The sequence below is a fragment of the Hypomesus transpacificus genome, chromosome 18 (genome assembly GCF_021917145.1).
Source record: "Hypomesus transpacificus isolate Combined female chromosome 18, fHypTra1, whole genome shotgun sequence".
Lineage (NCBI taxonomy): Eukaryota > Metazoa > Chordata > Actinopteri > Osmeriformes > Osmeridae > Hypomesus > Hypomesus transpacificus.
The window spans coordinates 10986025-11013114 of NC_061077.1; the positions used below are offsets into that span (position 1 = coordinate 10986025).

Below are 27090 nucleotides of genomic sequence, written 5' to 3' on the forward strand. Positions count from 1 at the left end.
TGGAGATCAGCTACTGCACACTTACAGTCATAGAGTAGATATCTGGACTTGATACAGAAGCATGTGAGTTCAAATGTGTTCAGCAGATAAGTCACACCTAGTCAAAAGTGGATACAGTAGGCTATATTAATGTTGTTGAAGCAAATAAAACAATGACATTTAGAGTAGAGATTAAAAAGCATGACACTGAAAGTGTTTTCTGTAAGTGTACACTTTGTGTTACAGGGTTATACACATTTATAACTATAACCCATTGCGGTTATGCAGTTTAGAAGACTGAACGAAATGCTATCTTGGGTTTTTACCTCCACAAAAGGGCTCATCCTTCTGTTTGCTGATTAGCAGTGTGCATGTGATCTGAAAACATGGTGGCATGTGGACAAGCTCCAGAACAGTCGTAATACTGACCACAGTGACCCTCACAAAATATGTTTTATTTATCAAAATGCTGATATGATTGATGATATAATGCTGATATGATGAATGATACATGGACTAAATAATTTTTTATTCTGAAGTTTTTGCAGGCCAGTTGTTTGGATTGGAAGAGACATTAGCTGGATAATTAGGAGGACTTTCTTCCACTGGAATGTAGATAAGAAAAATGTGTGCCAGCTGATAATAACGCAATCCATAAAACCTTTCAAATGTTTAAAACTGTACTCACAAACTGAACGCCATCTTCTAGATATCACTCTCACCCAGATCCCCTTAAACCCCTCTGACCACAAACCATAGCTGGCACAGTAAAGGGCCGTGTTGATGTTTCGGTGTGAATGCTGTAGTCAATGCAATGTTTTGATTGTGTCAAATGACATAGTGAAATCAGTTGCTGTATAGAAAGATAATGATCGACACTTTCTCGAGAACTGGGTACCTTGTTTTGTTTAGCTGAATTGGGAGGACCATTAGAATGGGTGGATAGAATTGAGAGGAATTCCGCTCCTCCCCAGTTGAAACTGCTGTGTACGGCATGTCTGAGGCTGCTCTGAGGATGGTGTGAGAACAGTGTTTATTTGCTGTTGTCATGATGCAACACGAACATTATGACATCAAAGACAAATGAGTATTTCAGAGAGCATACAACCGGATTAAGATGTTGATCTAACGATGTTGACTTATTTTGGCATTGTGCCACTCTAAAATAAGGGCTTGCTGGTCTTGAAAACATACTGTATAGTGGATTGTGGCCAAGCGGTACATCCTACAGTCATGTAAGGACACATTGAGGGGCTCACATGATCACCTACCACCATGGGTATGACTCGCTTAATCTGCCATTTGTCCTTTAAATTTCAGAAGTTCTCCTGGAACCTTACGAGAAGAAAAATCTGCTTGGTCGTCAGACGCCTGGTGTTCTTATTAGGAGTGATTAATATTGGCGCGGAGAGCAGAACTCACCTGCCGTCTTGTGTTCCCATCAGCGCTTACACACTCAGTCTGATTCCACATGTTTTGTCAGGAGAATGTTCCAAGAGACACGCCAGACCAATGGGGGCTCTCTTTTTCCACACTGGATTACTCAATTTTCCTCCTTCTCCTCCACCTTCCTCCTCCGGCTCCACCCTTCCGTCCTCCTCCTTCTTTAACATATCCAGGTTAACCATGCTCTGACCCTGACCTCTGTCTCTACTTATATTATGGGTACAATCCCTCTAAACAACTGGACTTAAACCCTCCTTGCAAATATGGTAACACCTCTGGAGTTTTCTGGGGCTCCAAGTGTCACCCTTAATACAGACAACTTGCTGTCAAAAGGAAGATTTATGACTAATGGGAAGTAGGCTAATCTAGATTTACTAGTGTGTCACCTCACATGAACAATAATGACTGTCAGTTTGTTAAGTTGTTATCTTTTAGAGAATGGAAATCATGTTAACTCACTTGACAGCTTTGCTTAGACACATACACATCCTTAACACACACACACACACACAGTCTATTGGGTGTTGTAGTCATGGGTGTCTGATGTCACTAAAAAGCGCCGAGCATTCTAAACTTTTAAAGTCATAACAAAAGTGAATGAAAAGGTTATTTAAAAAAATGTATTGACAAACTTGTGAAAAGGTAAGCGTTTCATTATGGTAAACAGCATTGTATTCTTATAACTAGTCGTACGTTGGACAGTAGACTCCTCCAATGAATGTAAGATGCCTGTTGCTAGCAATTGTAGCAAAATCCGAGCTTCCACTACAGTGATGTACTGTACTGTAGCTAGCTAGCTAACTAGCCGGCGTAGCAGAGTCTGGTGGAAAGACCGTGTAGGTGGTATTTAAAGTATAGTTAGGAAGCAAGGTCGCTTGCTAGTTTACTATTGATCCAACTATATATTATTAATAACAAAAATTCGCCTCCATAATCGGCCAACATAGGTAGATTCAGTTAGTCATGCTGATGCTATCGGTTTGACAACCGTGACAGCTCTTATTTCCGACAAACCCCCTTCACGAACCAGTGCCGTGCGCGGCTGTAGTGAATGCCGTGCTTGTTGCCAGCATGCACCCTGAAATTGCATTGTGAGAAAGTACTTACATAGCCTAGTACTTATTGTTTGAGTATGTCTACATAAGACGTTATACATTAGCTATAAGCTCCTTCCTAATACTCAAAAGATACAACCCTTATTTAGTCAAATGTTCTTGTTTAAAATCACATTCTGTTTATATCAAGTAAATTACATCTGGAAAACGTTGTTCCCTCTTTAAAAATGGCTATCAATACGAACACCAGCTAGTGTCTTGTTTATGTTTACGTATTCTTTTAACCTTGCTTCCGTGAGATGGATGACATAAACCTGCAGTACAGATTTCTGAATTGGCGTCGACGCCGGATCAGAGATATCGGTGAGGTGCGAGCCGTGCGCGTTCAGGAGCGCTACAAGAGGATGTTGAAGGATGGAGACATACTCAGGTTAGAGTACAAACAGGCTACGCATTTGAAACGATCTCTATTGTATTGTATCTTTAATACGTGCTTTTACTTCCCATCTGCTGGGTGCTCTCTGTATAGCCACTTCCTGACTAGCATGGCTTTTGCATCAGTTTTTGCTCTCCCGTGCCACATCCTCGACTAAGTCTGACGGTATTTTTAGAGATTGTTTTGGAGTATGAGACAATCTGAACCTCTCCTCTCAGCTCCCCCTATCAAAGTCCTGCAAAATTGCATCACTTTTTTACTGATCCATTAGGGATGTTCGGCAGACTGTGAGTTCAGACATTTAGTCGAGTAGCAGTGTATTGGTACTAGCCACTAGAAAAGCAAATAACATTTGAGTGTCATGGTGAATGTTGTTAGGCGATCAGGCCCTATCAAACACATAACTGCTCTACTGTACACAACTGTCATAGGGTTGGTGAAAGATTAAATGTTTTATTCCCTTGAAAACCTCCATGCATGTGTTTCCAGTAATGAGATGTTTTAATATACAAAGATAGCTGTTTTATTAGACTTAACATTTTCGATTCAAATAATTGTCTGTTTAGGAAACTCGGCACTATCATTGAAACAGTTTGCTGATTGACTGATCAGGAGTTGCAGCTCCTCTGACACTTTTCTGATATGTTGTTGTCTGGTGTTCTAGTTACCAGGGGAACTCGGATGAGGTTGGTTGTTACGTGGCTCCCTATCCTTTATCAAAGGGAAATTGCTACTTTGAGGTAAGAGCTGACACCTGCTTTCCACACTGCTGAAAATGAGTGTAGATCCTTTGATGATGATAGACATGTGTGTGTCCTAGTCCTTCATAACCTTGTCATGACTGGAGCCCTGGCTGGAAGCCTAAACCAAAGACAGAACCAAACTCATTTCTGTCTTGTGCATTTTTTTCGATGTGCCATACTTGTTTCAAAGATGAGCCCCCCTCTCCCATCTTCTCCGCTTTTTGCATTTAAAAGTATTTTTAAAGACAGGGTATGTTCCATTTTCAACAGTAAATATTTTTGGGTTCTCTGACAATCATTCATTTTGAAATGTCGGGGATTATACACAACATGATAGGGTTTCTGGGACATACCATCTCTCTTGGTCGTGCCCAAGATTGCTTTTCCATCCATCCAGTAATCTTATCCTCTGGAATCTTATTGCTGACAATTCTCTTAACTTCATATTAAATTGCGAGAGCCCCCCTGCAGTTCACTAGTGCAAAACCACTACCTCAAAAATGTCCATGCAGTGTCGGTATGAAGGATAGGGTGTGGGTTAGAGGGGCATCTCTCTCTCTCTGTCTATCCAAGGCTGAGGTTAATTGAACACACAGTTTTTCAGCGGGAGAATATTGCACATTTATTTAGCTGATACGCCCGTATGCCCTGTCCAGCAGACCCTGTGGTAAGGCAGTACAATTTGCAGAAGAAAGTGTCTATGTGATTTAGCACAGGAAAGCCTGCCAGGATTCAGTCATAAATTAGGGGATGGGAGAGGGTTTCAGCTGGGAATTTATGATGCCTTTCTAGAGAAGGCCTGTATGTGAGGAAGGGGGAAAGACAGACAGGCAGGCAGGCAGGCCCAGTGGCATGTGTGTGTTCAAGTTATGACAGTCGGGGCAGCCTTGATGGACTTCCTCTCCTGGGGTTTGGGCCTGGAAACCCTATAGGTTATCCAGCAGCTTCCAGCATGGGTTACCTCATCCTGCCTAGCTGTGCACACAGGAGAACCCCCACCTCACGGAGACAGCCAACCATTGGGGTTTGTCCTCCCGTTTCCGAGCCAAGCATTGTTTCATCAAGAAATGGGAATCAGGCAGCCTGTGTCGTACTGCTTCAGTATGGGAATATGAATCGGTATGGGATATGCTATGTTAGATTAGACTGTGTGAGCGAGGGGCTTTTCCGCGATGGCATTTCTATGAATGTCATGTCATCCCCTGCCCTGACCCTGCAGATGTGTGTGTGTGTGTGTTTGAGCCCACAGTGTTTTCCCCCCCCCAGCTGATGACTCAAAGTATCCTCATTACACAAAGTGGGTCCGCACAGTCAGAGAAACGGCGTCCAGATGGGATTTCAAACGCTATTCACATTCGCAGCGCTGATGCATAACTCAGGTTCTATTATATGAGTTTGACATTTCCAGCGAGGAGTCTAAGGTGACCATTAACGAACCCTCATCCGCGCATATACGCGGCGCGTTTCTCCCCATTGTGACGCATATCCTGTGAATTTCCCCCCCACATCTCGAAAGTTTGGGGGCTTTTTTCTTCCCGGCGAAGGTCGCGCCCCTGTCAGAATATGCGTCACCGGTGTCCTCGTGTTTCCTTGTTACGCATTCACAGGGGATTCGTTTCACCTTGGTCAGGACCCTGTGCGCTCCCTGCCGCTCCAAATCCATCTTCCACGGATGAAGACAGGCATCTGTGGCATTTCACGTCATTCCGCAGATTTATTTGAATTCCCCCCGGTGGTCACGTTATACTGCAATCCTCCTCGCGTCGGCCTGAGCGCTGTCCTTTTCCCCTACTTAGCGTTTATGTCGACGTGGCCACATGACCTGTGCACATACGTTTGTTGTTGAGATATTGAAATGCAGGCCCAGTGGATGCAGACCTGTCTAATGTGGTGCATCTTGTCCACACTGGAGCCAGTGTGCTGCAACTGACGAGGACGTTGAAGTCCTGTCCTGGAAAGAGGGCTGCAGCTGGACTTTCATTTAGGGGGAAACCAGAGGAGTTAATCGGACCGTTAATACTCCCAGGATTGCTGCGTTTGGGGAGTCTGTACTCGAGAGAAGGGCAGGGAGCGAGGGGGACAGCGACGGAGCAAGATATTCTGAGAGAGAGGGAGAGAGGGAGAGAGATGAAGAGAGAGAGAGACAGAGAGAGACAGAGAGAGACAGAGAGAGACAGAGAGAGAGAGAGACAGAGAGAGACAGAGAGAGACAGAGAGACAGAGAGACAGAGAGACAGAGAGAGACAGAGAGAGACAGAGAAACTAGGGCTGTGTGTGAAAGAAAGCAAGAGAGTATGAGGGTGTGAGAGAGAATGGGAGCGAGTTGGATAGCTCATCCCATCAGCCGAGCCAGAGCCAGGGAAGCACTGTCCTCCTGTACGGGCCTGGATCACCTTTCACCTACATCTGCTTGGCAGTGCTGCTTGGCAGTGCAGCTGCTGCCCCTGGCTTGCTCGACTGCTGCTGGCCCTGGGAGGTTGCCCTGGCCGGTTGGAAGCGGTCCAGCCCATCCAAGGAGTCAGGCTGTGGGCAGTTGGCTATGAAGCTGCCTGAGCTTTCTTGGAAAGTCAATGATTTAATACCACCACCCCTGACACTGTTTTTCCATTCAGCAAAAGTTCTCACAGTGACTGTAGGGGTTTGTTATATCTTTAATCTCTGTTGCTGGAGGATCCTGTTTGGTGAAACCTTAACTTTGACACGTTTTTCGCTTTGCCGTCTTGATGAAATGTGTTTACACAGGTTGGACGAAACCACATAAAAGCGGAGGTGGTGCGAGTGGTATTTCCAGTACTCCTCTCTCTCTCTATGTGTCATATTACAGGTAACTATATTGGACACAGGGGTGAGAGGAACCATAGCTGTGGGCCTGGTGCCCCAGGGTTACAAGCTAGATCACCAGCCAGGCTGGCTGCCCCACTCCATTGCCTACCATGCAGACGATGGCAAGTAAGTCACTCAAGTCTTGAATACATACTAGTAGACTTTTATCTTTCTCATTGAGAGACTGCTGTGCTTGGAGATTGACCTTATAATCGGTGCACTGGGTTTGAAGTAACCATGCCTCGCTTCTGTCCTCTCCACTCTCCTCTTCAGACTGTACAATGGCAACCCAGTAGGCCAGCAGTTTGGACCCAAATGTAACCGTGGTGACAGAATTGGCTGTGGAATCTACCTGGAGCCATCTGAAGCTAGCTTGACAACGGTCTTCTTTACCAAAAATGGCAAAGAGGTAACATTCTTTATCACGAGATAAAGAATTGGCACTTGGAACTTGAAGGCATAAGTGCGGAAGTTGACGTATCCCCTGTGTGTGTGTCTGTGTGTGTGTGTGTGTGTGTGTGTGTGTTAGGTGGGTTCGGCGGTGGTGCCCGTGTCTGCCGAGGGCCTGTTCCCCTCGGTAGGGATGCACTCCCTGGGGGAGGAGGTGAAGGTGGACCTGCAGGCGGAGTGGGCGACGCAGGAGGACGACAGTCGGATGATGGTGGACGGCCAGGAGGACGAGTGGGGACGTCTGCACGACGTCAGGGTGAGCCACACGGTAGGACCAACACCTCCCCGGGCACGCTCTGTCCTGGTGGGCTCTGGGTCGAGGGTCGCTCAGGAGGGGTGAGAGGGGGTGAGGAGGGTGAGGGCAGGGGAGAAGTGCGAGTAGAGTGAGGGGAGGGAGGATGGGTAAGGAGTGTGGAGGAGGGGAGGTGGGGAGGGGGAAGGGAGGTAAGAGGGGGGAGGAGGGGGAGGGGAGGTAAGAGGGGATTAGGGGGAGGGTATTAACCCTAGTTGAGGATAGGTGAGGAGTTGATGGAGGGTAGCAGGGTGAGAGGTGGTAGGAGTGGGGTGAGAGAGGGGTAGGAAGGGGAGTTACCTTAGCCTGCTCTGTTTTCCTGGACTGGAGGTTGGCAATGGCACAGAACGGGGCTGTAGCCAAGACCCTGGCAGCCCACCAGGTTGTAAAAATTCAATAAGGGGAGTAACGGGACTCTGTGGAATCTTCTACTCCGTCTCATGTGGTTAGAGGTTTTCACAGCTGGGGTGCTCGCTTACTCACTCACTCACTCACTCACAGTCCTGCAGTTCAGTTTCAGTTTGTTCATTCTTTTTTTAAATTATTTTTTTCCTCCAATCTCTCTGTGTGTGAAAGGGGGGAGGAGGGGTAGCCTTCACCAGCATGGGGGGGGGGAGGATGCTTGGACTGATATGATTGTGGAGTTTTGACAAGTTCAAGGACTTAGCGTAGCAGAGCCAGGTCTTACTGTACAGTACAGCTTCTTAAAGACATACAGTACAGTACCTGTTCCACCCCCACACTCACTAAATAACTGGGCATACTCTAAACCAACTGACTGCATTTCAAAACCTTATCCACCCAATGTGGTGAAAAAGGGGCCAGACCCTGTAACCTATTAAATAAATACTTTTGCCACAGTATACCACAGAACGTGCTTGTCCCTAAGCTGAAAGGACTGGCCAGCTGACTCTACGGTAAGAGTGATACTGAAAGCAAAAGAGCTGTTTTGAAGGTTTGTAGATCTTAGCGCTAGATGTCTTTATCAGATAGACGGAATGCACTGAATTGACAGGAGCCCGTTTGGTTTGGAGCTGTTCTCTGATTCAGTACCATAAGGTTGAAACCAATACTGAAAGTTTTCCACTTAGCGGCGGGCTATTTTTAACCATAATCTCCTTTTGATGAAAGCAAACGACCCATTCTATTCCAAGGTGTGTTTCGACTTGTTCAACCCAAACCAAACATGCATTTCAATGGCTTCCACTTCCCAAGTTGCTCTCTCTCTTTCTCTGTAGATGAGGCTTTTCATCAGACGTGTAGTCAAAGGCTGCGATAATATTTGTCGCTCATTCACGTTTTCCGAGGCCGGCCAGCGACGGCCCATTCCCGTCTCCTTCCTCCTTTTTTGTGCGCGGCCCACCATCTCCAGTCTGCCTCAGTTAGCTTTCACAGCATCTCACCTTGCAACTCAACCAGGCTACGACCACAGTGGTACGGTTGTTCCCTGTTGCTGTTTGCTACTTTGTGGATCATACGTGCTGTTCTGAGCAGTTCGTGTCTTCAGGGTTGGCTCCGAAGAGGCGGGAAAAGAAGAAAAGAAGAAGGAAAAGATACCGTGCTGCAAGATAAATAACGTCTTGGGACTGCTACCCTGAGGTGGAATTGAGAAGTCCCAAGCCACAGAATGCATGAAGCTCAGAGGTGATGGTGTGGCCTGTCCTGCAGCCCGGCCCTGGCATTTGTTAGCTGTTTACATTGCAGCTGGCGTGACGGCACTCACTGATTTGATAAGTGGTGATCGGGTCCAGCTCCAGTACCAGCTGTTGGAATGGCAATCTAGCGAAACCTTTGTCCTCAACCCAAGTTCTTTCCTCTCTCTTTTCCTCTCTCTTTACTTCCAGATGTCTCTCCACCCTGCTGCCAGTCCCTGGGATTGAGACTCCCTTCGAGACCCTGTAGCAGAGTGGATGTGATCCGTCGGTCTGCTTATTTAAACGTGGGTTCAGGTCTTCTGAACCTGTGGTAACTGTACTTTATGTGTTCACATTCCTTTCATCGCGGCCTTCTGCCTCCGCCTTTGTATAGAAAGTGTAAAGAACAGCATGAGGAATGGTGTCCCTGCGCCCGCGGGCCTAACGCCCTCGTCCCTCAGGGCCATGGCCACTGAGTAATGAATAGACTGAGGCTACATTTCTCCTCCAGCGCTGAATAGAGCGAGTCTTCGAGTCTGTGCGCTGCCCTGGCTTTGGAGCGAGGCTTCTAGGGGGATTGAACAGCTGCCCACAGCCCTGTGCTGATGATGAATTAGTCACTCTACACTCTTTGTAATTCTGATTTGATGAATCTGTTTAATGTTCTAATAAATTCAGTCCGTGCATTCACAAGTGATCGGACTTGTCAGGGTTGCGTAAGTCTGTGAGTTTCTCTCGAGTGATTACTGGCCAGCTCCAGCGCATTACATCATCTCGAACTTATTTTGACTGGCCCTTTGTCATCGATTTCAATGGCTGGTGCCTAAAATAAACAAAACACATTTGATAATCCCCATAAAGCAGTTTGGATTCATGTGTAAACTCCCCAGACCAGCTGAGTGATGTTGCGGACACGGTGCCTGCTGCTCTGGCTGCTGTGGGAGCCTTGTGAGGAGGTGCTCTCGCCTGGCTGCCCGCTGCGTACGTGACGCTCGGCTCGAACGCCAGCCGCACCGCCCTCTCTCCTGCTGTAGCCACGGCAGCGACAGCGCCCACCCGTTTAATCCCCCCAGTATGCACTGCAGCTGGGGCGGGGGGGGGGGGGGCCAGTAGCTACGCCTGGGTCTACAGCCATCACCATGGTTCCTCATTCCCCGTCCCTGCGTCCGCCTCCACCGTGCCAGAGTTCCGTGTGGCTGTGTCTGTGTCGGCCACGCAGTCCGAGGTGCGCTGGAGCGCTCCTCTCCTCCTGGCCGGGTCACGCCATGTTCCAGGCTTGCTCCTCGTCTCCACATCCTACCACACCACCATCGCTGTGCTAGCATGTCAGGAGGCTCCTGGTATCATCTGAGCCCCGGTGGTCACCATCCCACGGACCTTCGCGCTAAACGCACACGGCGACCACGCGCACAAGTCACGTCCCGACCATTTCCTTTGGTCTGAACCAACACCCTTCTACGGTTGCCTGCTTCCTTCCTGTAGGAACAACAGTCCTGGATCCCAGCAGGGACGCTGCTGGGTCATGTGCTCTGGTTCACCACTTTCCTAAAAGCTCTGGAAGCCGGCTTCCGCCCTTGTGTGGGACGACCAGGACCCCCTGGTACAGCGCGGCCAGCCTCTCTCATCCTCTCTTCCTCTCCTCTCCTTTCATCTCAGGGAAGGGAGCTGTGTGAGAAAGGAGGAAGCCGTGGCTGCTTTGCTAACACGGTTCCCGTCTGTGCTGTGCGGCGCTGGCTGGAAGTGTGCGACCTGCTTTAATACGATGACTGTCAACATTCCGTTTGGAATCTGCAGCACTCCTGTCAAATGTTCCCAAGATAACTGTTCCCAAGGTTATCTGTCTCATACTTTGTGTGGTGTGTAGCATACTTGGTGTGTGTGTGTGTTTTAAAACAACGTCCAGATACTAGTCTGACAAACAGTTGAGTTGTGTCTCAGCAGTTCTTCTCCTTCCAGGTCTTTCCAGAAGTTTTTTTTTGTGCAATATTTTGGTTGAAAGAGTCTCCTGAACAGGGACTGGTGTGTGTGATGCAGGAGTCCCTCCTGTTCCAGAAGCTTCATTGTTCCCTGATATCGCCACACGAAGACGATCCTAAGCTGCTCTCCCGGGCGGTAACCAGAGATTAGCAGTGGGGGGTAGGCTGCTGCGGCTCCAGGCACTTCAGGTCTTAATATCCCATCATGGGGAGGGGAGCAGAGGAATTAGATCTAGGTCAGTCACGGCCCCAACTAGGAGCTTTTAGAGTTGAGAAAAGTTCTCTTTCTCGCTCTCGCTTTCTCACACCCTCTCCTCACCCTCTCCTCACCCTCTCTCCTTCTCCCTCTCTCCGTCTCTAAAGAATATTTGAGTGTTATGTCACGATATGCAGTGAGTACACGGCAGCCTCTCGGGAGGAGGAGAGAATGGAGAGGCGCTTGGCCTACGTTATGGGAAGGTGTGCGAAGAGAGCTGACATGATTAAGCCTCAGACGAGTGTTCCCACACTGTTAGCGTTGACCTCCGCACTAACCCCCAAACCCCAAACCCCTCACTAGGCCTGAGGATCTCTGAGAGATATGGAGAGAATCTCAGGAGCTCAGATGAGACGAGCGTATAATGGTTGGCGCTAGAGATTGTTTTTGGACCAGGAGCACGATTTGGGAGGGGACCTGTGTGGAAAGCTTGGGTGTGTTTCATCAACTTGACGAGACCGCACTGCTTGTGCAGTGCACTTGTTTTGACCACAGCCACTCAAGGGCCCTCCGCCAGTCCAACCCAGTAACTGGGACCTGGGCTATTTATATGGGGCATGGCTCTGGACTCTCGTATTCGAGCGAGCATGCATTTGAGATGTTTCCCAAAAAGTAACGACTGGTCCATTCCATCATGGACGACCACTCTCTCAGCCTTGGTTTTTACGACTCTGCTGAGGAATCCAAATAAATCAGTGCGGTGGCGGTGGCCCAGTGTTGGCACGGCGATGTGAGCCCCCCCGCCCCCCCCCCCCCCCCTCCCCCTAACGGGGACGGTTAAAAGGTCTGTATTAGAAGGTGGTGGTGGTGAAACGTCCACAGCAGGACTGAGTGATGAGGTGTTGGGGCTCTGGGCTGGTCTAGTGGCTCTGCTGCTACTCTGAGGAAAACACTGGGCTGGGGAGATTAGAGAGGGGTGAGGATGGCTGGAGGGGTGAGGAGGGCTGGAGGGGTGAGGAGGGCTGGGTGGGTGAGGAGGGCTGGAGGGGTGAGGAGGGCTGGAGGGGTGAGGAGGGCTAGAGGGGTGAGGAGGGCTGGAGGGGTGAGGAGGGGTGAGGAGGGCTGGAGGGGTGAGGAGGGCTGGGTGGGTGAGGAGGGCTAGAGGGGTGAGGAGGGCTGGAGGGGTGAGGAGGGCTGGAGGGGTGAGGAGGGCTGGAGGGGTGAGGAGGGCTAGAGGGGTGAGGAGGGCTGGAGGGGTGAGGAGGGCTGGAGGGGTGAGGAGGGCTGGGTGGGTGAGGAGGGCTGGAGGGGTGAGGAGGGCTGGGTGGGTGAGGAGGGCTAGAGGGGTGAGGAGGGCTGGAGGGGTGAGGAGGGCTGGAGGGGTGAGGAGGGCTGGAGAGGTGAGGAGGGCTGGAGGGGTGAGGAGGGCTGGGTGGGTGAGGAGGGCTGGGTGGGTGGATTTGGTGTGTGTGTGTGAGTGAGTGTGTGATTGATAGTCCCTCCCGTCGAGTCATTGTTGTTGTGAGTACTGGAATCATTTGGGTGCAGTAGAAACTAAATCTATTAAGCTTTCCAAAAGCACCTGGCCTGTCTGTCCAAATAGTAGTGGTTCAGGTTCAGTGTCAGGGTGTGTTTGGTTACTCCATTGAATATCATGATGTAGATGTGGTTTGCACTCTTTCGAGGGTTCTTGTATGCAGTCATTTCATAACAACAAATATCCTGAACAGTACTGTCAATGTTTGAAAAATACTATACATAGCTCAAGGTGGAAAAGTCGTCCATATCATGACATCTACACACATTCCAACTGCCTTCCTTCTCTAGCTTCCACACGACACTGGGAAAATTACTCGGTGTGTTGCACCTGTTGCACTGGGCAGCAGGTTCCCAAAAACTGGGGCGCGACCCCACCCCCGACCCGCTCCTTCACCTCTGCCCTGGTGCTACGCTCAGAGAGACGCCCAGGGGAGAGGGGGACGAAAAGACGGGAAGACGGGGGAGTGAGAGAGAGAGAGAGTCCGATTGCAAGATGTCCAATTACAGATGGGGGGGGAAAATAAAGAGAGAGCGAGAGAGAGAGAGAGAGCAAGAGGTAAGGAGCGAGGGAGTGACTGCAGGATCTGTCATCACTGCCAGTGAAGCGTGCCTCTGGCTGCCTGTGAGGCAGAACAGATTACAGCAGCCACTCTCCCCCTATTACTCAGCCCAACGGAGGCAGGAAGGTGTGCCTGCCTTGGCCTTCTCCTCCTCCTCCCTCATCTCTTCCTCCTCATCCCCCCCCCCCCTTTCCCGCCGTTCCCGCCCTCGTGCATCTCCTCAAAGGCTCTGTGTGTGTCCAGGCATGAAAGTTGAAGAGGTTGAGGAGCAAGCGAGCGACAAAGGAGATGGACTAGAAAAAGCGCGGAGAGAGAGAATGGTGTGATGTGTAAACTGAAGCGAATGACTCGAGGACATACAAGCCCGTGTTCTTCGGTAACCTTAGTGACGGTGAAGGGAGAGCAAGGCCACTGTCTTTTACAAGGAGGCTTTGCGAAGTCTCAATGACTAGCTCCATTGTCCTACAACAGGTGATGTGTCCTTAAAACCACAGGAGGTTTCAGGGTGAGACACATTATGGGTGTTAGAATGGGATGTGATGTTAATAATGCCTATGGAGGCGTTGTTTTTTACATTGACCTCATGTACTAATATCTGCCCAGTGTGACGCTACCAACTGTCGTTCAGTCATTCCAGCCCCTTTGATCCCTGACTCAGTCCACCAAATGCCCCGCCCTCTCCACCATAGTTTCTTTCCCTCCTGATTGGATCCACCCAGCCTCCCTAACAGACGAGCGAGGTCACGGTCTCTGTTAAACGTAGCTGTCATGTGCAGATTCCCCCTGGAGCTGCTCTCCATGGGGGGCATCAGCAGGATCTCTCGCCTGCTCTACGTTTTGACGAGGCGCGGCTTCCAGGGCCATCACAACGACGGAGCCGCAGAAAGCTGGGGGGGTCAGCAACAACAACAACAGCAGCAGCAGCAGTATCCAGGCTTGTTCTCACCGTCAGACGCCGTGACCCCCAACCTCTCAAAGGCGTTTCTTTACCGGCCCTGCAGACGCTGGCTCCTCTGCCTGGCTGTACTGAAGCCTGGGGCCAATCACAGTGCTCTGCTGGGACATCCGAGCGCCATTTAAAGTCACAGCCAGTCTACATGGAGATATACTATCTAGGAATGGGCCTTGAACGTGTTTAAACAGTGGAGGCAATTCAGGAGGCTGTCTCAGAAGGAAATATGATATTTATTTGATATGGGAGAGAAATGGGAGAGTCGTAGTCAGAATTGGATCCAAGTTTGGTGTTGCTCTCCTGCTTGATCTTAGCTCGATGGCTAACCTGGACCAGGAGTTCATGACGAGGCCATGTTCATGTTTCCTTATTGAAGCCAGCCGCTCCAGAGCTCCGACAGTGCGGTCGCTGCAGTGAGCTCAGTGGCTGACCAGGGGGCAGGATCCCCAGGATGAAACTGCTGGCAAATATGGAACGCAGCCCCTTCCTTTATGTCTGAAGTAGAACAGCATCAAGTGGCCGTGGGACTCACGTGCCTGGCAGTTGAAACGTGCAACACCCCCCTCCCCCCCCTCCCCCCCCCCTCCCTCCCTCCCCCCCCTCCCTCCCTCCCTCCCCCCCCCCTCTCCCCGCCCTGCCCGCCAGCCAAGGTGTTATCACAGCTTCATTAGAGTCAGTCCACCCCCCTCTTTCTTTGTCATCATGCTCTCTCAGACTGGAGGCGTTTGATCCACCTGGCACACGCACGCACACACACACACACACACACTCTCGATGGAAACACTGGAAGGTTATTTGGTTGCCTAGTTCCACACCTACATGACCCACCTGTCCTGTTTGAGGACAAGCTTATGTTTCCCAACTGTGTGTGGGAATGCAGGGATGATGTACTTCAGCAGGAGCCTGGGTGGGATGACTGCTGCATGTTGGAACAGCCCAGGGGAAGACCGGATGACTGCTGCATGTTGGAACAGCCCAGGGGAAGACCGGATGACTGCTGCATGTTGGAACAGCCCAGGGGAAGACCGGATGACTGCTGCATGTTGGAACAGCCCAGGGGAAGACCGGATGACTGCTGCATGTTGGAACAGCCCAGGGGAAGACCGGATGACTGCTGCATGTTGGAACAGCCCAGGGGAAGACCGGATGACTGCTGCATGTTGGAACAGCCCAGGGGAAGACCGGATGACTGCTGCGCACTATAGGCCCATCACTCATCCTCTGAATGCATTGACATTAGGAAAAGAACAGCTGAACGCAGAGCCATTTGGAGTAATAGCCTGATGTGTGTCCACTTTGTATTCTTTATATTGATCGTAAATGCCCCCCTCTCCTCTCCTCCCCTCCTCAGCTCCTGGAGTACGTGGGGAAGGGGCGGAGCATCGCCGACGTGGGTCTGGCCCAGGCCCGCCGGCCCCTCACCACACGCTGCCACTACTTTGAGGTGGAGATCATCGACGCCGGAGAGAAGTGCTACATCGCCCTGGGACTGGCCCGGAGGGTACGCAGCCTCAGCAGACACTGCATGGCTCGCTGTCACACCTGCTTCTAGAATGCACCTGAGATCACTGGGTTCGTGCTGAGTTAGCGGCACACTGGGTGGTTGTGGTTGGGGGTGCTCGGGCCTCTCTACCCCAGGTACAGTCTAGGACGACAGTCTCTTACTCCCAGGTCTGCTGTGTTCCTCTTAACGCCAGTACTTGTTTGTCTTTTTGTTTACATTTGGGAAGGAGGTCGCTTTGAACTGCTGTGTCTTTCACTGCAGGAGCTTTCCATTATCGCCCAGCTTTAATGGTGGGGACATTGTGCTGGTTCAACCTCATACCTATTACAGTGAGGAGGAAAGAACAATTAGAGAAACTTGAGCTCGCCTAATTTGAGCCCTCGTTTGTTTTTCCAAAGAATGCACATCGGGATGCCATTTCGAGGAACCACAGGAGTAGTTTGAACCCCTTGAAGTGCAGCACCGTACAGAAACCTGGTCACCACCGTCCAGAAGGGCCGCCTCAATATTCCGGACACTGTCTTTTGTGTTTTGGTTGTGTTTTTGGAACATGACATGTGAATTCATCCCACCTTGCCCCATCTTGCCCAGCCCAGCCCAGCCCTGACCCCCTGCCTCCACCAACACCTCTCCCAGAGGATGAGGTTGGGAGGTGATAACTCTTCCCACGTTTTCCTTCACACACACACACACACACTGCTCTCTTCTGCTCTGTCCGCATCTGGGGCCCATTACCGGGCCCGGCTGTCCAGAGCCAGGAGAGGTGATAAAGCAGGCCGTCTACAGTAATTGAAGGCCTGTCTTCTAATGCCTGTTGACTCGGTGCCTCACTTAGTCCCACGGGGGGCTGTCAACTCTTCACACAGCATCCAAGCGAGCCACAGAGCCTGCTCACTAACACAGCATCCTGTGGTCAGGGAGCGAGCCACAGAGCCTGCTCACTAACACAGCATCCTGTGGTCAGGGAGCGAGCCACAGAGCCTGCTCACTAACACAGCAGGGGGCCTGAGGGCATGGGAGGTCACGCTGCTGTCTGTCTGTCTGTCTGTCTGGGACCACTGACTCACTGCCTCGCCCATCACCGCAGTGTTCTGGACACCCCCTGGAGGCCCAGTCGCAGCAGCAGGCCTGCGCCACTGACTGGAGCTGGGATAGGCTGTTTATTTGCTTCCCTCTGGAAAATGAGTGTCAAACATGTTCGTATCCCCCTTCCCTGTTCCCCCTCTGTGAAGCACATTGTGTTGCCTCCTGGTGTGAATTGTGTGATATCGAGAACGTTGATTTGATTTGTGTTGGAGGCCTAGCCTGTGTTGTAGTCCTAGTCAGGCCTAGCCTGTGTTGTAGGCCTAGTCAGGCCTAGCCTGTGTTGTAGGCCTAGTCAGGCCTAGCCTGTGTTGTAGGCCTAGTCAGGCCTAGCCTGTGTTGTAGTCCTAGTCAGGCCTAGCCTGTGTTGTAGTCCTAGTCAGGCCTAGTCTGTGTTGTAGGCCTAGTCAGGCCTAGCCTGTGTTGTAGGCCTAGTCAGGCCTAGTCTGTGTTGTAGGCCTAGTCAGGCCTAGTCTGAGTTGTAGGCTGTTGTTCTCATGCTGTTGTAAGGAGCAGTGGGGCTACATACAGGGCCTGGATAGAAATGCTCCCAAGATCTCTGCATCAGAGCCAGTGTGAGACTGCTACTGTAGGTTGGTGTTTTAAGATGTTCGGGTGTTTGTTTATGTATGTGTGCGTTGGGGCTAATCTAAGATCAGCTCCCAGACCTGGCGCTAGCTCCCCCCCCTCCCTTTCCTCTCCTGATAACAGCAGGCTGGATGTACAGTGTGTGTAGAGGGTCGCACTGCAACTCTGGTGCACTCCTGCATCCGGAGTACACAGCGGTTGCCATGGTGCAGACACAAACAGATGCAAACCTTGAGGAGGAGGAGAGGGGCTTGCTGATGGAGGTGTAGAGGGCTGCCGAGGTGCAGGGTCGGGGGGCAGTTGGAGAAACGAGTATCAGAGAGGTGGAGGGCTGAGAAGTGGAGGTGTGTGGAGGGGTTGAGGGGCGAGAGAGAAGAGGGGTGAGGCGAAGGACAGGAAAAATGGAGAGGTGGAGGGTAGAGGTGGAGAGGTGGAGGGGTTTGGGAGACGTGGGGTGAGGGAAAGGACAGGAGAAATGGAGAGGTGCAGGGGGGGGGAGGAGAGCAGCCCCTCTCTGTGCGTTACGGCTGTCTGGCCCTTGCCCGCCCAGGTCCGCCTTTTCCTCTGCCCCCTCTTCCGTCCCCACGGGCTCGGTTTCACACACAAACACACACACACACACACAAACACACACACACACACACTGGAGTCTGTGTGTTTCCTTTCCTCTGGCCTGATATGGCCCTAGCCCTGGGAGCCCCTGACAGCTTCAGGGCCGCGTCCACCCAGAGCCTGGGAAGGGGGGTTGTTTATCCTCCAGAGGTCAGGCTCTGGCAGAACAAAGGGCCGTCGGCCGGGCCAGGGCCTCAGGCCTGCTACCGCCTGGGTCATCTCCAGCTGCTGGGCCTAACCCTCTTTTACTGATACAACTGCTGCTGCGTCGTGGCTCCACCACGACCGAGGAGGAGGATGGGTTGGGAGGAAGACGACGAAGAGGGGGAGGAGGAGAGGAGCCCGGTGTCTCATGTGGAGATCTTGTTATTTCAGGCTGATGACAGGGCGTTATACAAACATACCTGCACCATCCTCACCCCGCCCCCTCGCCCCCCTACCTCTGTCGATTGGCGCGCACACCGCACACATCCAAACACCCCTGAGGTCATCCCGGCGGGGAAGATTTGGAGGCGGGCGTCGGGGAGAGGCGATGGCTATCTCTGGCTATCTGAGGACGAGTAGGCGTCCGCGGGGTTGACGATCTGGGGCTGCTTGTTGACTCTGTCACAGTGTGGAAATGCAGGCTGATGCTCCAGTGACACTGACAGAGCCCCCGGGGCCCAGATAGGCCTCTGCCGTGGACCCAGTGCTGCTGTTTGTTGTTCTTGGAGTCCCATCTCGGTTTATACTAATGCGTTCTGCAGCTCTGGGTAACCGGCTGGTTCAGGAGTTCACGTTTAAGCGGACCGGTGTTAGCACGGTCGACGGTTGAGATTTACGCGGGGGGAAAGCTGGTGACAGGATGTCCGATAGCGATCGGACAGGAAGACATTTGATATGCTCGGTGTTGTCACACATGCTGCGTTGTCACTGTGAGAATCACGCCAAACAACACTTAGTCGTCAGTGGCTTCCTGCTACTGCACCGAGGGAGCGATTGAAGTCCCGATCTATCTACCTAATGTATCTTGTTTCGTGTTGTACGTCGTAAACGGTGCTCTTGTTTCAGGTGAAACGTGTTAAAGTAGTGATTGGGCAGACAGAAAACAGGTTGACACAACAGAAATGGAAACGGTCGTGTCATCAACATTATAAATCTGATGGATATGGGCGCACGTTTATTGTCTATTTTTGTTTTTGAGAGTCTTGTCATGTGAGCACTTTCTGACTTTCTTTCTTTCTTTCTTACTGTCTCCCTCTCTTTCTTTCACAAAATGTAAGCATTAACTAAAAACATTATTTCTCTCAGATTTTCTAGTGAGACAATCTTTCATACTCCCGTCACTCTCGTCATCCCTTTAGGCCAGAGGAATCCCTTAGTATGGGAGAGAGAGGCCAGGAGGAGGGAGAGAGAGACAGGAGGAGGGAGAGAGAGAGACAGGAGGAGGGAGAGAGAGAGACAGGAGGAGGGAGAGAGAGACAGGAGGAGGGAGAGAGAGACAGGAGGAGGGAGAGACAGGCCAGGAGGAGGGAGAGACAGGCCAGGAGGAGGGAGAGACAGGCCAGGAGGAGGGAGAGACAGGCCAGGAGGAGGGAGAGACAGGCCAGGAGGAGGGAGAGACAGGCCAGGAGGAGGGAGAGAGAGACAGGCCAGGAGGAGGGAGAGAGAGACAGGCCAGGAGGAGGGAGAGACAGGCCAGGAGGAGGGAGAGACAGGCCAGGAGGAGGGAGAGAGAGACAGGCCAGGAGGAGGGAGAGACAGGCCAGGAGGAGGGAGAGAGAGACAGGCCAGGAGGAGGGAGAGACAGGCCAGGAGGAGGGAGAGAGAGACAGGCCAGGAGGAGAGAGAGAGAGACAGGCCAGGAGGAGAGAGAGAGAGACAGGCCAGGAGGAGGGAGAGAGAGACAGGCCAGGAGGAGGGAGAGAGAGACAGGCCAGGAGGAGGGAGAGAGAGACAGGAGGAGGGAGAGAGACAGGAGGAGGGAGAGAGAGAGACAGGAGGAGGGAGAGAGAGAGAGGCCAGGAGGAGGGACAGAGAGAGAGACAGGAGGAGGGAGAGAGAGAGACAGGCCAGGAAGAGGGAGAGAGAGACAGGAGGAGGGAGAGAGAGAGAGGCCAGGAGGAGGGAGAGAGAGACAGCAGACCTGTCTAAAGGTTTGGAGCTGTCTCATTCTTCTGTCTCTGTGTCTTCCTCTGCTGGTGTCTCGCTCCCACTCCTCCTGCTCCTCATCCTCTTCCCCTCTCATCCTGTTCCTCCTCCTCCTTCCCCTCCTCTCCTCCCTCCCTCCCCTCCTGCTCCAGCCCCAGTGGGGTAGTCAGTCTAGCTCCAGACCATGTTGTATGGGATCTGGGTTTCCTGTCTGACCTGAGCAGATGGAAGGACACATGGCACTAGGCCCACCTGTGTCCAAGCAGCTGGAAACTACTGTGCTGGAAACTTGTCTAACTGTCAAATAGGTTTCGAAAAAAAGCATTTGGAACCATGCGTGGTCTTTTGGTGAGTTGTCAGCCCTGCAGTCGTAATGCAAATATGGAGGAGAAGGAGGTAAGATGGAAAAGACTGTCAAATGTGTAAAGAGGAGGAAATAACGAATTTACTGCAGAGTGGAAGGCAGAGAGAGTCCATTAAGACAGACTGGGTTTGTCAGGCGGAGCAGGGAGAGAAGACGATAACATCTCGGGTGATTATCTGAATCCCACTGTCATTTAAGTACCAGAGTAAATTGCACTCACACAAAAGATGTTGGTCTAGAGGTTGGGTCTTTTCTCTGCGTCATACCATTGTTGGCAGAGTCAAGGAAACGGCAAAGGACTATCTTCTTAAGTGGTTTTCATAAAGCACACTAACACTCACTGCCCTATCCAATAAAGCATAACCCCCCCCCCTCCCCCCCCAACTGTTGACTAACTGTTATGACGTGTCTGTCTGTCTGTCTGTCTGTCTGTCTCTCTGTCTGTCTGCAGGACTACCCTAAGAACAGACACCCAGGATGGAGTCGAGGCTCAGTGGCCTACCATGCAGGTGAACACACACACACACACACACACACAGACATATACACACACAGACATATATACACACAGACATATATACACACACACACAGACACACACACACGCACACACACACACACACACATACACACACACACAGACATACACACACACACAGACATATATACACACACACACACAGACAGACATATACACACACACACACACGCACACATACACGCATATACACACACACACACACACACACAGACAGACATATACACACACACACACACACACAGACAAATACACACACACACAGACATATACACACACACACATATACACACACAGAGGCCACTCTGGATGTTCTTGTCACGTATCTCCATCTGTCTTCTTTGCCTCCATGTCTTTATCCCAGAGTATGTGGAGTTGTCTTGTTTGTTTCCTGTCTCCCCCGAGCCCCTCTGTGTGGGTTACCCGTCAGGGTGGACGTTCCCAGGTCAGCTCTGTGGTGCCTCATCTCCAAGATCACACATGGATCCATGCATCAGCGCATGTTTGAAGCACTTCATCTCAGGGCACCATCTCAGCTGGATGTGGAGGTGCCCTGTGCGGAGAGATTGAGCGAGTGAGAGAGATTGAGAGATTGAGGGATTGAGTGAGAGAGAGAGAGAGCTGGGGTGGCTGATAACACGATGTATCACAACAGCACAACAGCAGCGTCGGAGGAAGAGAGCCAGATCCTATCTCCTTCCTCGGGAGCGAGCTTCCATATCTTCTTGTCAACCGAAAGGAGAAGAAAGCCCAACAGTGGATCTGTCGGAGTGATCTCCCAGTGCTCGTCTTAACGGCTCCATGTGGCTCCATGTGGCTCTTTGTGGCAACAGGCCTCAAACCACTATCTCCCCCCATCCTTCATCTCTGTTCCCCCGGGCCTTCAGCACCCCTCAGTCATCCATCCTGCTCCCTGATGGGCCTGAGATTAGCCAGTTGTTCACTGGAAGGATGCAGTAAGAGCTAGCTACTCCAGTGTGTATCTGCAACCCCCCCCCCCCCCCCCGTCCCATCCTGTATGTTGTGTGTATGTGTGTGTCTGTCCCCTGAAGTTTGAAGCTGCTTACATATTTCTGGGGGAACGTACATGTCTCGTTCATACCACGATCGCGCCGCGTTGGTCGAATGTTTGGAACTGATAAAGAAATATTGCAGACAAGAGTTTGTGTTAGGCGATAGCTTTCCAGGAAAGGCAACCCGGTTGTTTAATGATCTCTTCAACAAGGATCTACCGATCGACGTTGGATAATGAATCAACTTCGGGGTGCATTCCAGTAATGCCTCGAGTTGTTTTTCCCCTTCTCCGTACCCGTTTATGTGCAGGGCTGGCTGGGCCGTGTGTTAGGACATATTAGTCCTGCTAATATATGGCCCTGTGAGTTGGAGCGGAGGCAGTGCTGAGCCACGGAGGCAGATCCAGCCCTGCATCCTGCCAGCCTAGTCCGCTCGCTGGATGAGTTAGCGCTGTGGGCTCCCTGGTTTGGCTGGCGATGCGTGGGAGACGCCTCAGACATGTGCACACGCCCCAGCACGGCTCCCATGAATCCCAGCTCTCCGAGGATGGAGGTGATGTGTGTGGTTCTCCGTGCGCCGCGTCTGGCCGCGCTCGGGCTGAGATCTAAGGCTCTCGTCTGCCTGTGCAGGGCCCCTGACCACATCTGTTACCTCAGTGAGCGAAGGAGCCAACCAAGAGGTTGGTTGTCTGTTGGTTATCTTGCGGGTCAGAGGTCACGAACGCCCTCGAGGTGTGTTTTTCCTACCGTACACCTGTGTTTGTGTGGGTGTCTGCCCAGGATGAAACCGCCACGAGAACCAGTATTGTGACTGTGCAGGCAATGTTAGCCTCCAGCAAGCTGCCTGACGTCGCCCGGGGGTTAGCATGGCGGCGCTGCTCATGCGGGTAGGCCAATGAGCCAAGGACCCGGCGAATACCAGCCAATGAGGCTTGGCCTATTCCAAATCTCTGTCATGCTGGCTGTTGGCCTCCCAGTGACTCACGTGCTCTGACTCAACACCCCCACAGACAGGCGCAGGCCATAGTGGAACCACCTCCTAGCCTGGCTGGCATGGTGCCTGGCTCAACCACCACAGAAGTTCACCACGGCACACAAAGCCGTTCCTGCACATGCCCACACTCCCCACCACACACCGCCGCTACATCTGGGAAAGGAATGCATTCAGTAGGACACTTTATTTGTTGACAAGAAGTCTCCCCAACTTTAGTAACAGGGTTAACTTAACTGGGAGGATGAAATGCTTTTAGGGGTTCTTCAGGTAACGGGGGTTAAGAAAGGCCAGCGATATTTGTCATGTTCTAGGAACCTGTTTTGTGAATGTTCCCTGGGAAGGGAAGACCGGTCTTTTCCAGACAAGCTCTCATATTATGAAAGACTGCTGTTTTCCCACTCCTGGCTTTTCGCTGAGCCCCCAGCCAGCTTTCCTAACGGCGCAGGTCCCAGAGTGCCTGGCCCACGTGGCCCCAGCCCCGGCCCTGGCCCCCGGCCCCAGCTCTGTCAGGTCATGTTCCTCAGGCTTTCAGCCTACTGCCCCAGCCTCAGCTTGGGAGCCAGCAGCAGCAGCAGCTGTAGCCCCGGAGCCAGAAGCAACCCCTCCACGCTGCCCTGGCTGCTGGGCCTGCGTGGCTCCAGTGTGTGCTGTTGTGACAGGAGCCTGCATGGGAGCTGGAACGATACAGTGTCTCTGTCTCACCCACTCCACCTCCACCCCCACCCCCACCCCTGTGCTGCTCAGATAGAGATTGTTTAAACAGTATCCTGAGCCGGGGACTGGTCCCATGACAACTCCACAAATATTTACCAGCCCCACCGCGCCAGAGGTGTGTGTCTGCAGGCTACCTCTGCCATGTTTTTCTTTTTTTTTTTTTCTGTTAGGATTTTTTTTTTATTGTTTGTTTTGTTTGTTTGGTTGCTTACTTTAAGGGCCTGACTGGCCTGTTGATGTTTTTGTTGTTGTTTTTCACTGTTGTTTGAACACTGTTTAGCCATCCAAACCTGTTCAGAATCATGTCACAGGAACGTAGAACAGATGCAGCTTCTAGAACAATGCAGTAGTAAAGGTTTTAGAACACAATGTCTCAGACAGCTCGGTCATGCGGTCCTACATTCTCTATTCCTCCGCTCTCTGTCCTGCTGACAGAGCTGCTAATGATACCTTGTTTCAAAAGCTCTCAAACTCTTCTATTCCTGTCATCCTACTCTCTCCGTCTCTTATTTTTTTCTCCATCTCTCAATTTTGTCTTTCTCTATATCCTCTCTGTGTTCCCTCTCTGTCTCTACACCCCCCCACCCCTCTCACTGTCTCTCTCAGATGATGGGCAGATCTTCCATGGCAGTGGGGCTGGGGATGCCTTTGGCCCTCGCTGTGTAGAGGGTGACATCATGGGCTGCGGAATCATGTTCCCGCGAGACTACATCCTGGATGACGAGGGTGAGGCGTTGCACATTCACTCTCGCTGATCGCCGACAACGCTCTCAAACGCCCCCCGCCGTGGCTCTCCCGAGGCAGGCTCACAATGTGCCCCGACTCCCTCTCAGGGGAGGGGGCGTACGGGGCTGTCTGCTGCTCTGTCATGGGGAGTTTGAAATGTCTGGGCTCCATGTGTGCCTGTCCTCAGATGACATCGAGGAGGACCCGGACCCGGAGCCGCCGGAGGGGGCGGAGAAGGGAGGCTTCCAGAATGTTCTGTACCAAAACGGCGGGGAGGAGGAGGAGGAGGAGGAGGAGGAGGAAGGAGACGAGATGGAGCGGGGGAACGAGAGCAGGAAGGTTGTGGTAAGCCGTTCTTTTTAATGACCTCCACTGATCCCCAAACGCACGCACACATGCGGGACAGCCGGCTCAGCCAGGCGGGGGGGGGGGGGGGGGGGGGGGGGGGGAGGGAGAGGGGGACTGCAGACACCCAGGAGGGCGTGAGGAGAGACGACAGGCCAACCATGTTGGGATTTGTTTATATCGATTCGGAAGGACAAGCTACCCAGACATCCTCGCTGCTGTGACGCTGCCGAGGCCCGCGTCGGCGGCGCACGTGCGACAGAGTGGGAGCGGAGCTGACGCCAAACTGGGCGCTATGGGGGCGGGGCTTGTCACTATGGGGGCGGGGCGATGCTGCAGGGGGTGGGGCTGAGTGCTGTGCAAATACGGACTGTGTTATTTGGCAGCGCTGACAGAGTGTCTCGGATTAGGTGTGCTGTTCTAGGATCAGATGTTCCTTTTTAGAGGGAAGTTTTATAGACCTGACCTGGGATCCCAGCATTCCTGCTGCTGAGGTGCTGTGCAGAAACGGGCCCAGACCAGTACTGCTCTACGTCCTCTGTACAGGCCTGTCAGGTGTAAGAAACCATTCATCAAGACAGTTGCTGAATGCATATCAATCTTCTATTTAGAGTGGCTGGTTAATTTTTGCTGTGTTTAACATGATTTAGTGCAAACACGTACGGCCGTTTCATGTGTTTGGTTGCCCTAATCCCTGTGTGATGCTGTTCCATACATAGTGAACATGGCTGAGTGATTGAAACGGTTGTAAAGACTGTCTGATCCAGCAGCCTGGCTCTGTTTGGACCCTCTGTTCAGGCGTTCTTCACCCGGAACGGGAAGCTGATGGGCCGAAGGCAGGTGGCCGTCCCTCCTGGAGGCCTGTACCCCACCATCGGGATGCTGAGCAGCGGGGAGAAGGTCAAAGTGGACCTGCACCCCCTCAGTGGATGAGCCAAGCCCTCCTGCTGGAGCCCAGCCTGGCCCTGCCCTGCCCTGGCTCGGGGGCAGCACACCCACGGGGGGTCCCACTGTGGGCAGGGACCAACCAGCCAGGACCAAGACCTCTGGCACTGTGGTGACAGGCGCACACAGCAAGCAGATTTATGGAGTTGGAGTAGCTTATGGATTCGGATAAATCCGTGCAATTTGTTGTTTTATAATTTCTCACCAAACCCCTTTTTCACCTCGCCTGTAAAGCGAACAGATGTGGGCTTCTAAAACAGTGAGCCCTTAAATTCCTCTCATGAGGTCTGGCACACTCAGTTTATTTCATTTGTCACAACCCCAAGCATAGCAGAGCCCAGCCAGCACCAGAGAGGGAGAGAGCAAGAGGAAGAGGGGGGAAGAGAGAGAGGAAGAAGGGGAGAGGGAGAGGGAGAAGGAGGGAGGGAGAGAAAGAGAGAGAGAGAGGGAGGGAAAGAGAGAGAGAGAGGGAGGGGGGGAGAGGGAGAGGGAGAGGGGAAGGGAGAGAAAGAGAGAGAGAGGGAGGGAGAGAGAGAAAGAGAGAGAGAGGGAGCGAGGGGGGGAGGAGGAGAGGGAGAGAAAGAGGGAGGGAGGGAGGGAGGGAGGGGGGGAGGGGGAGAGAGAGGGAGGGGGAGAGAGGGAGAGGGAGAGGGAGGGGAAGGGGGAGGGGGAGAGAGAGGGAGAGGGAGGGAGGGAGAGGGAGGGAGGGAGGGAGGGAGGGAGGGAGGGAGGGAGGGAGGGAGGGAGGGAGAGGGAGGGAGGGAGAGGGAGGGAGGGAGGGAGGGAGGGGGAGAGAGGGAGGGGGAGGGTCCTGCAGTTCCTGCTGTTGGCACTAGTCTTCTCTCTTCCTGTCCTTCTCTCCCACTCGCCCTCCTGTGTGTGTGTGTGATTGAGAAGGGAGACACTGCCCTCCTGTGAGAACTCAGGGGACTTTTTGGTAACTGATAGACTTGTCTGAAAATAATACATTTAGAACTGTCGACCATTTCTTCTTTTTGTACAAATCCATATCATATTCAGTTCCCACTGGACATGCATTACCAACCTGAAGGACATACATTACCAATCATGTATATCATTCCAAATGCTGGTTGTTTTCTTAGGGTTTTGTGTACATGGATTTACTGTATCAACAGGGAGATATGAAGAGCTAGCTGTGTTTGGGGCAAATCTGGGGCGTTTTTTTGTTTACTGTTTGTATAGTAAACAAATGGGTGGCTTCCTAACAGTGGGGAAGTGAATGAAGTGCCTTTTTGTTGTTGGGTAAATGTGTAGCGAATTAAATTGACATATACTGTATAATCAAGGGGCATCTTGGAAACCATTGACAAGGTAAGATTTAGTGAGTACATTGGTTGTTAAGTCTTTCGGGGAAAATCTATATTCCTATCGAGTAAATAGAAATTTGCATTCAGCATTCAACAGCTCAGTTCATGTGGCAAATAGGTGACTA

At 51.8% G+C, this 27090-nt stretch overlaps 1 protein-coding gene across 4 annotated transcripts; it reads left to right on the plus strand.

Moving 5' to 3' along the window:
- Nucleotides 1–1922: 1922 nt before the first annotated feature.
- spryd3 (SPRY domain containing 3) lies at nt 1923–26054 on the plus strand. Of its 4 annotated transcripts, none has more exons than XM_047040755.1 (11): nt 1923–2067; nt 2780–2910; nt 3581–3656; nt 6484–6608; nt 6756–6891; nt 7012–7188; nt 15433–15582; nt 20814–20871; nt 24228–24347; nt 24535–24692; nt 25491–26054. In XM_047040755.1, exons 2-11 carry the CDS (start codon nt 2780–2782, stop codon nt 25623–25625), a joined length of 1266 nt encoding a protein of 421 aa, XP_046896711.1. In that variant the 5' UTR covers nt 1923–2067; the 3' UTR covers nt 25626–26054. The 4 variants fall into 4 exon arrangements, with proteins under 4 accessions (XP_046896711.1, XP_046896712.1, XP_046896713.1 ...); XM_047040754.1 differs by having other exon boundaries at nt 1924–2067; nt 7012–7200; XM_047040756.1 differs by lacking the exon at nt 15433–15582 and having other exon boundaries at nt 7012–7200.
- Nucleotides 26055–27090: the final 1036 nt, after the last annotated feature.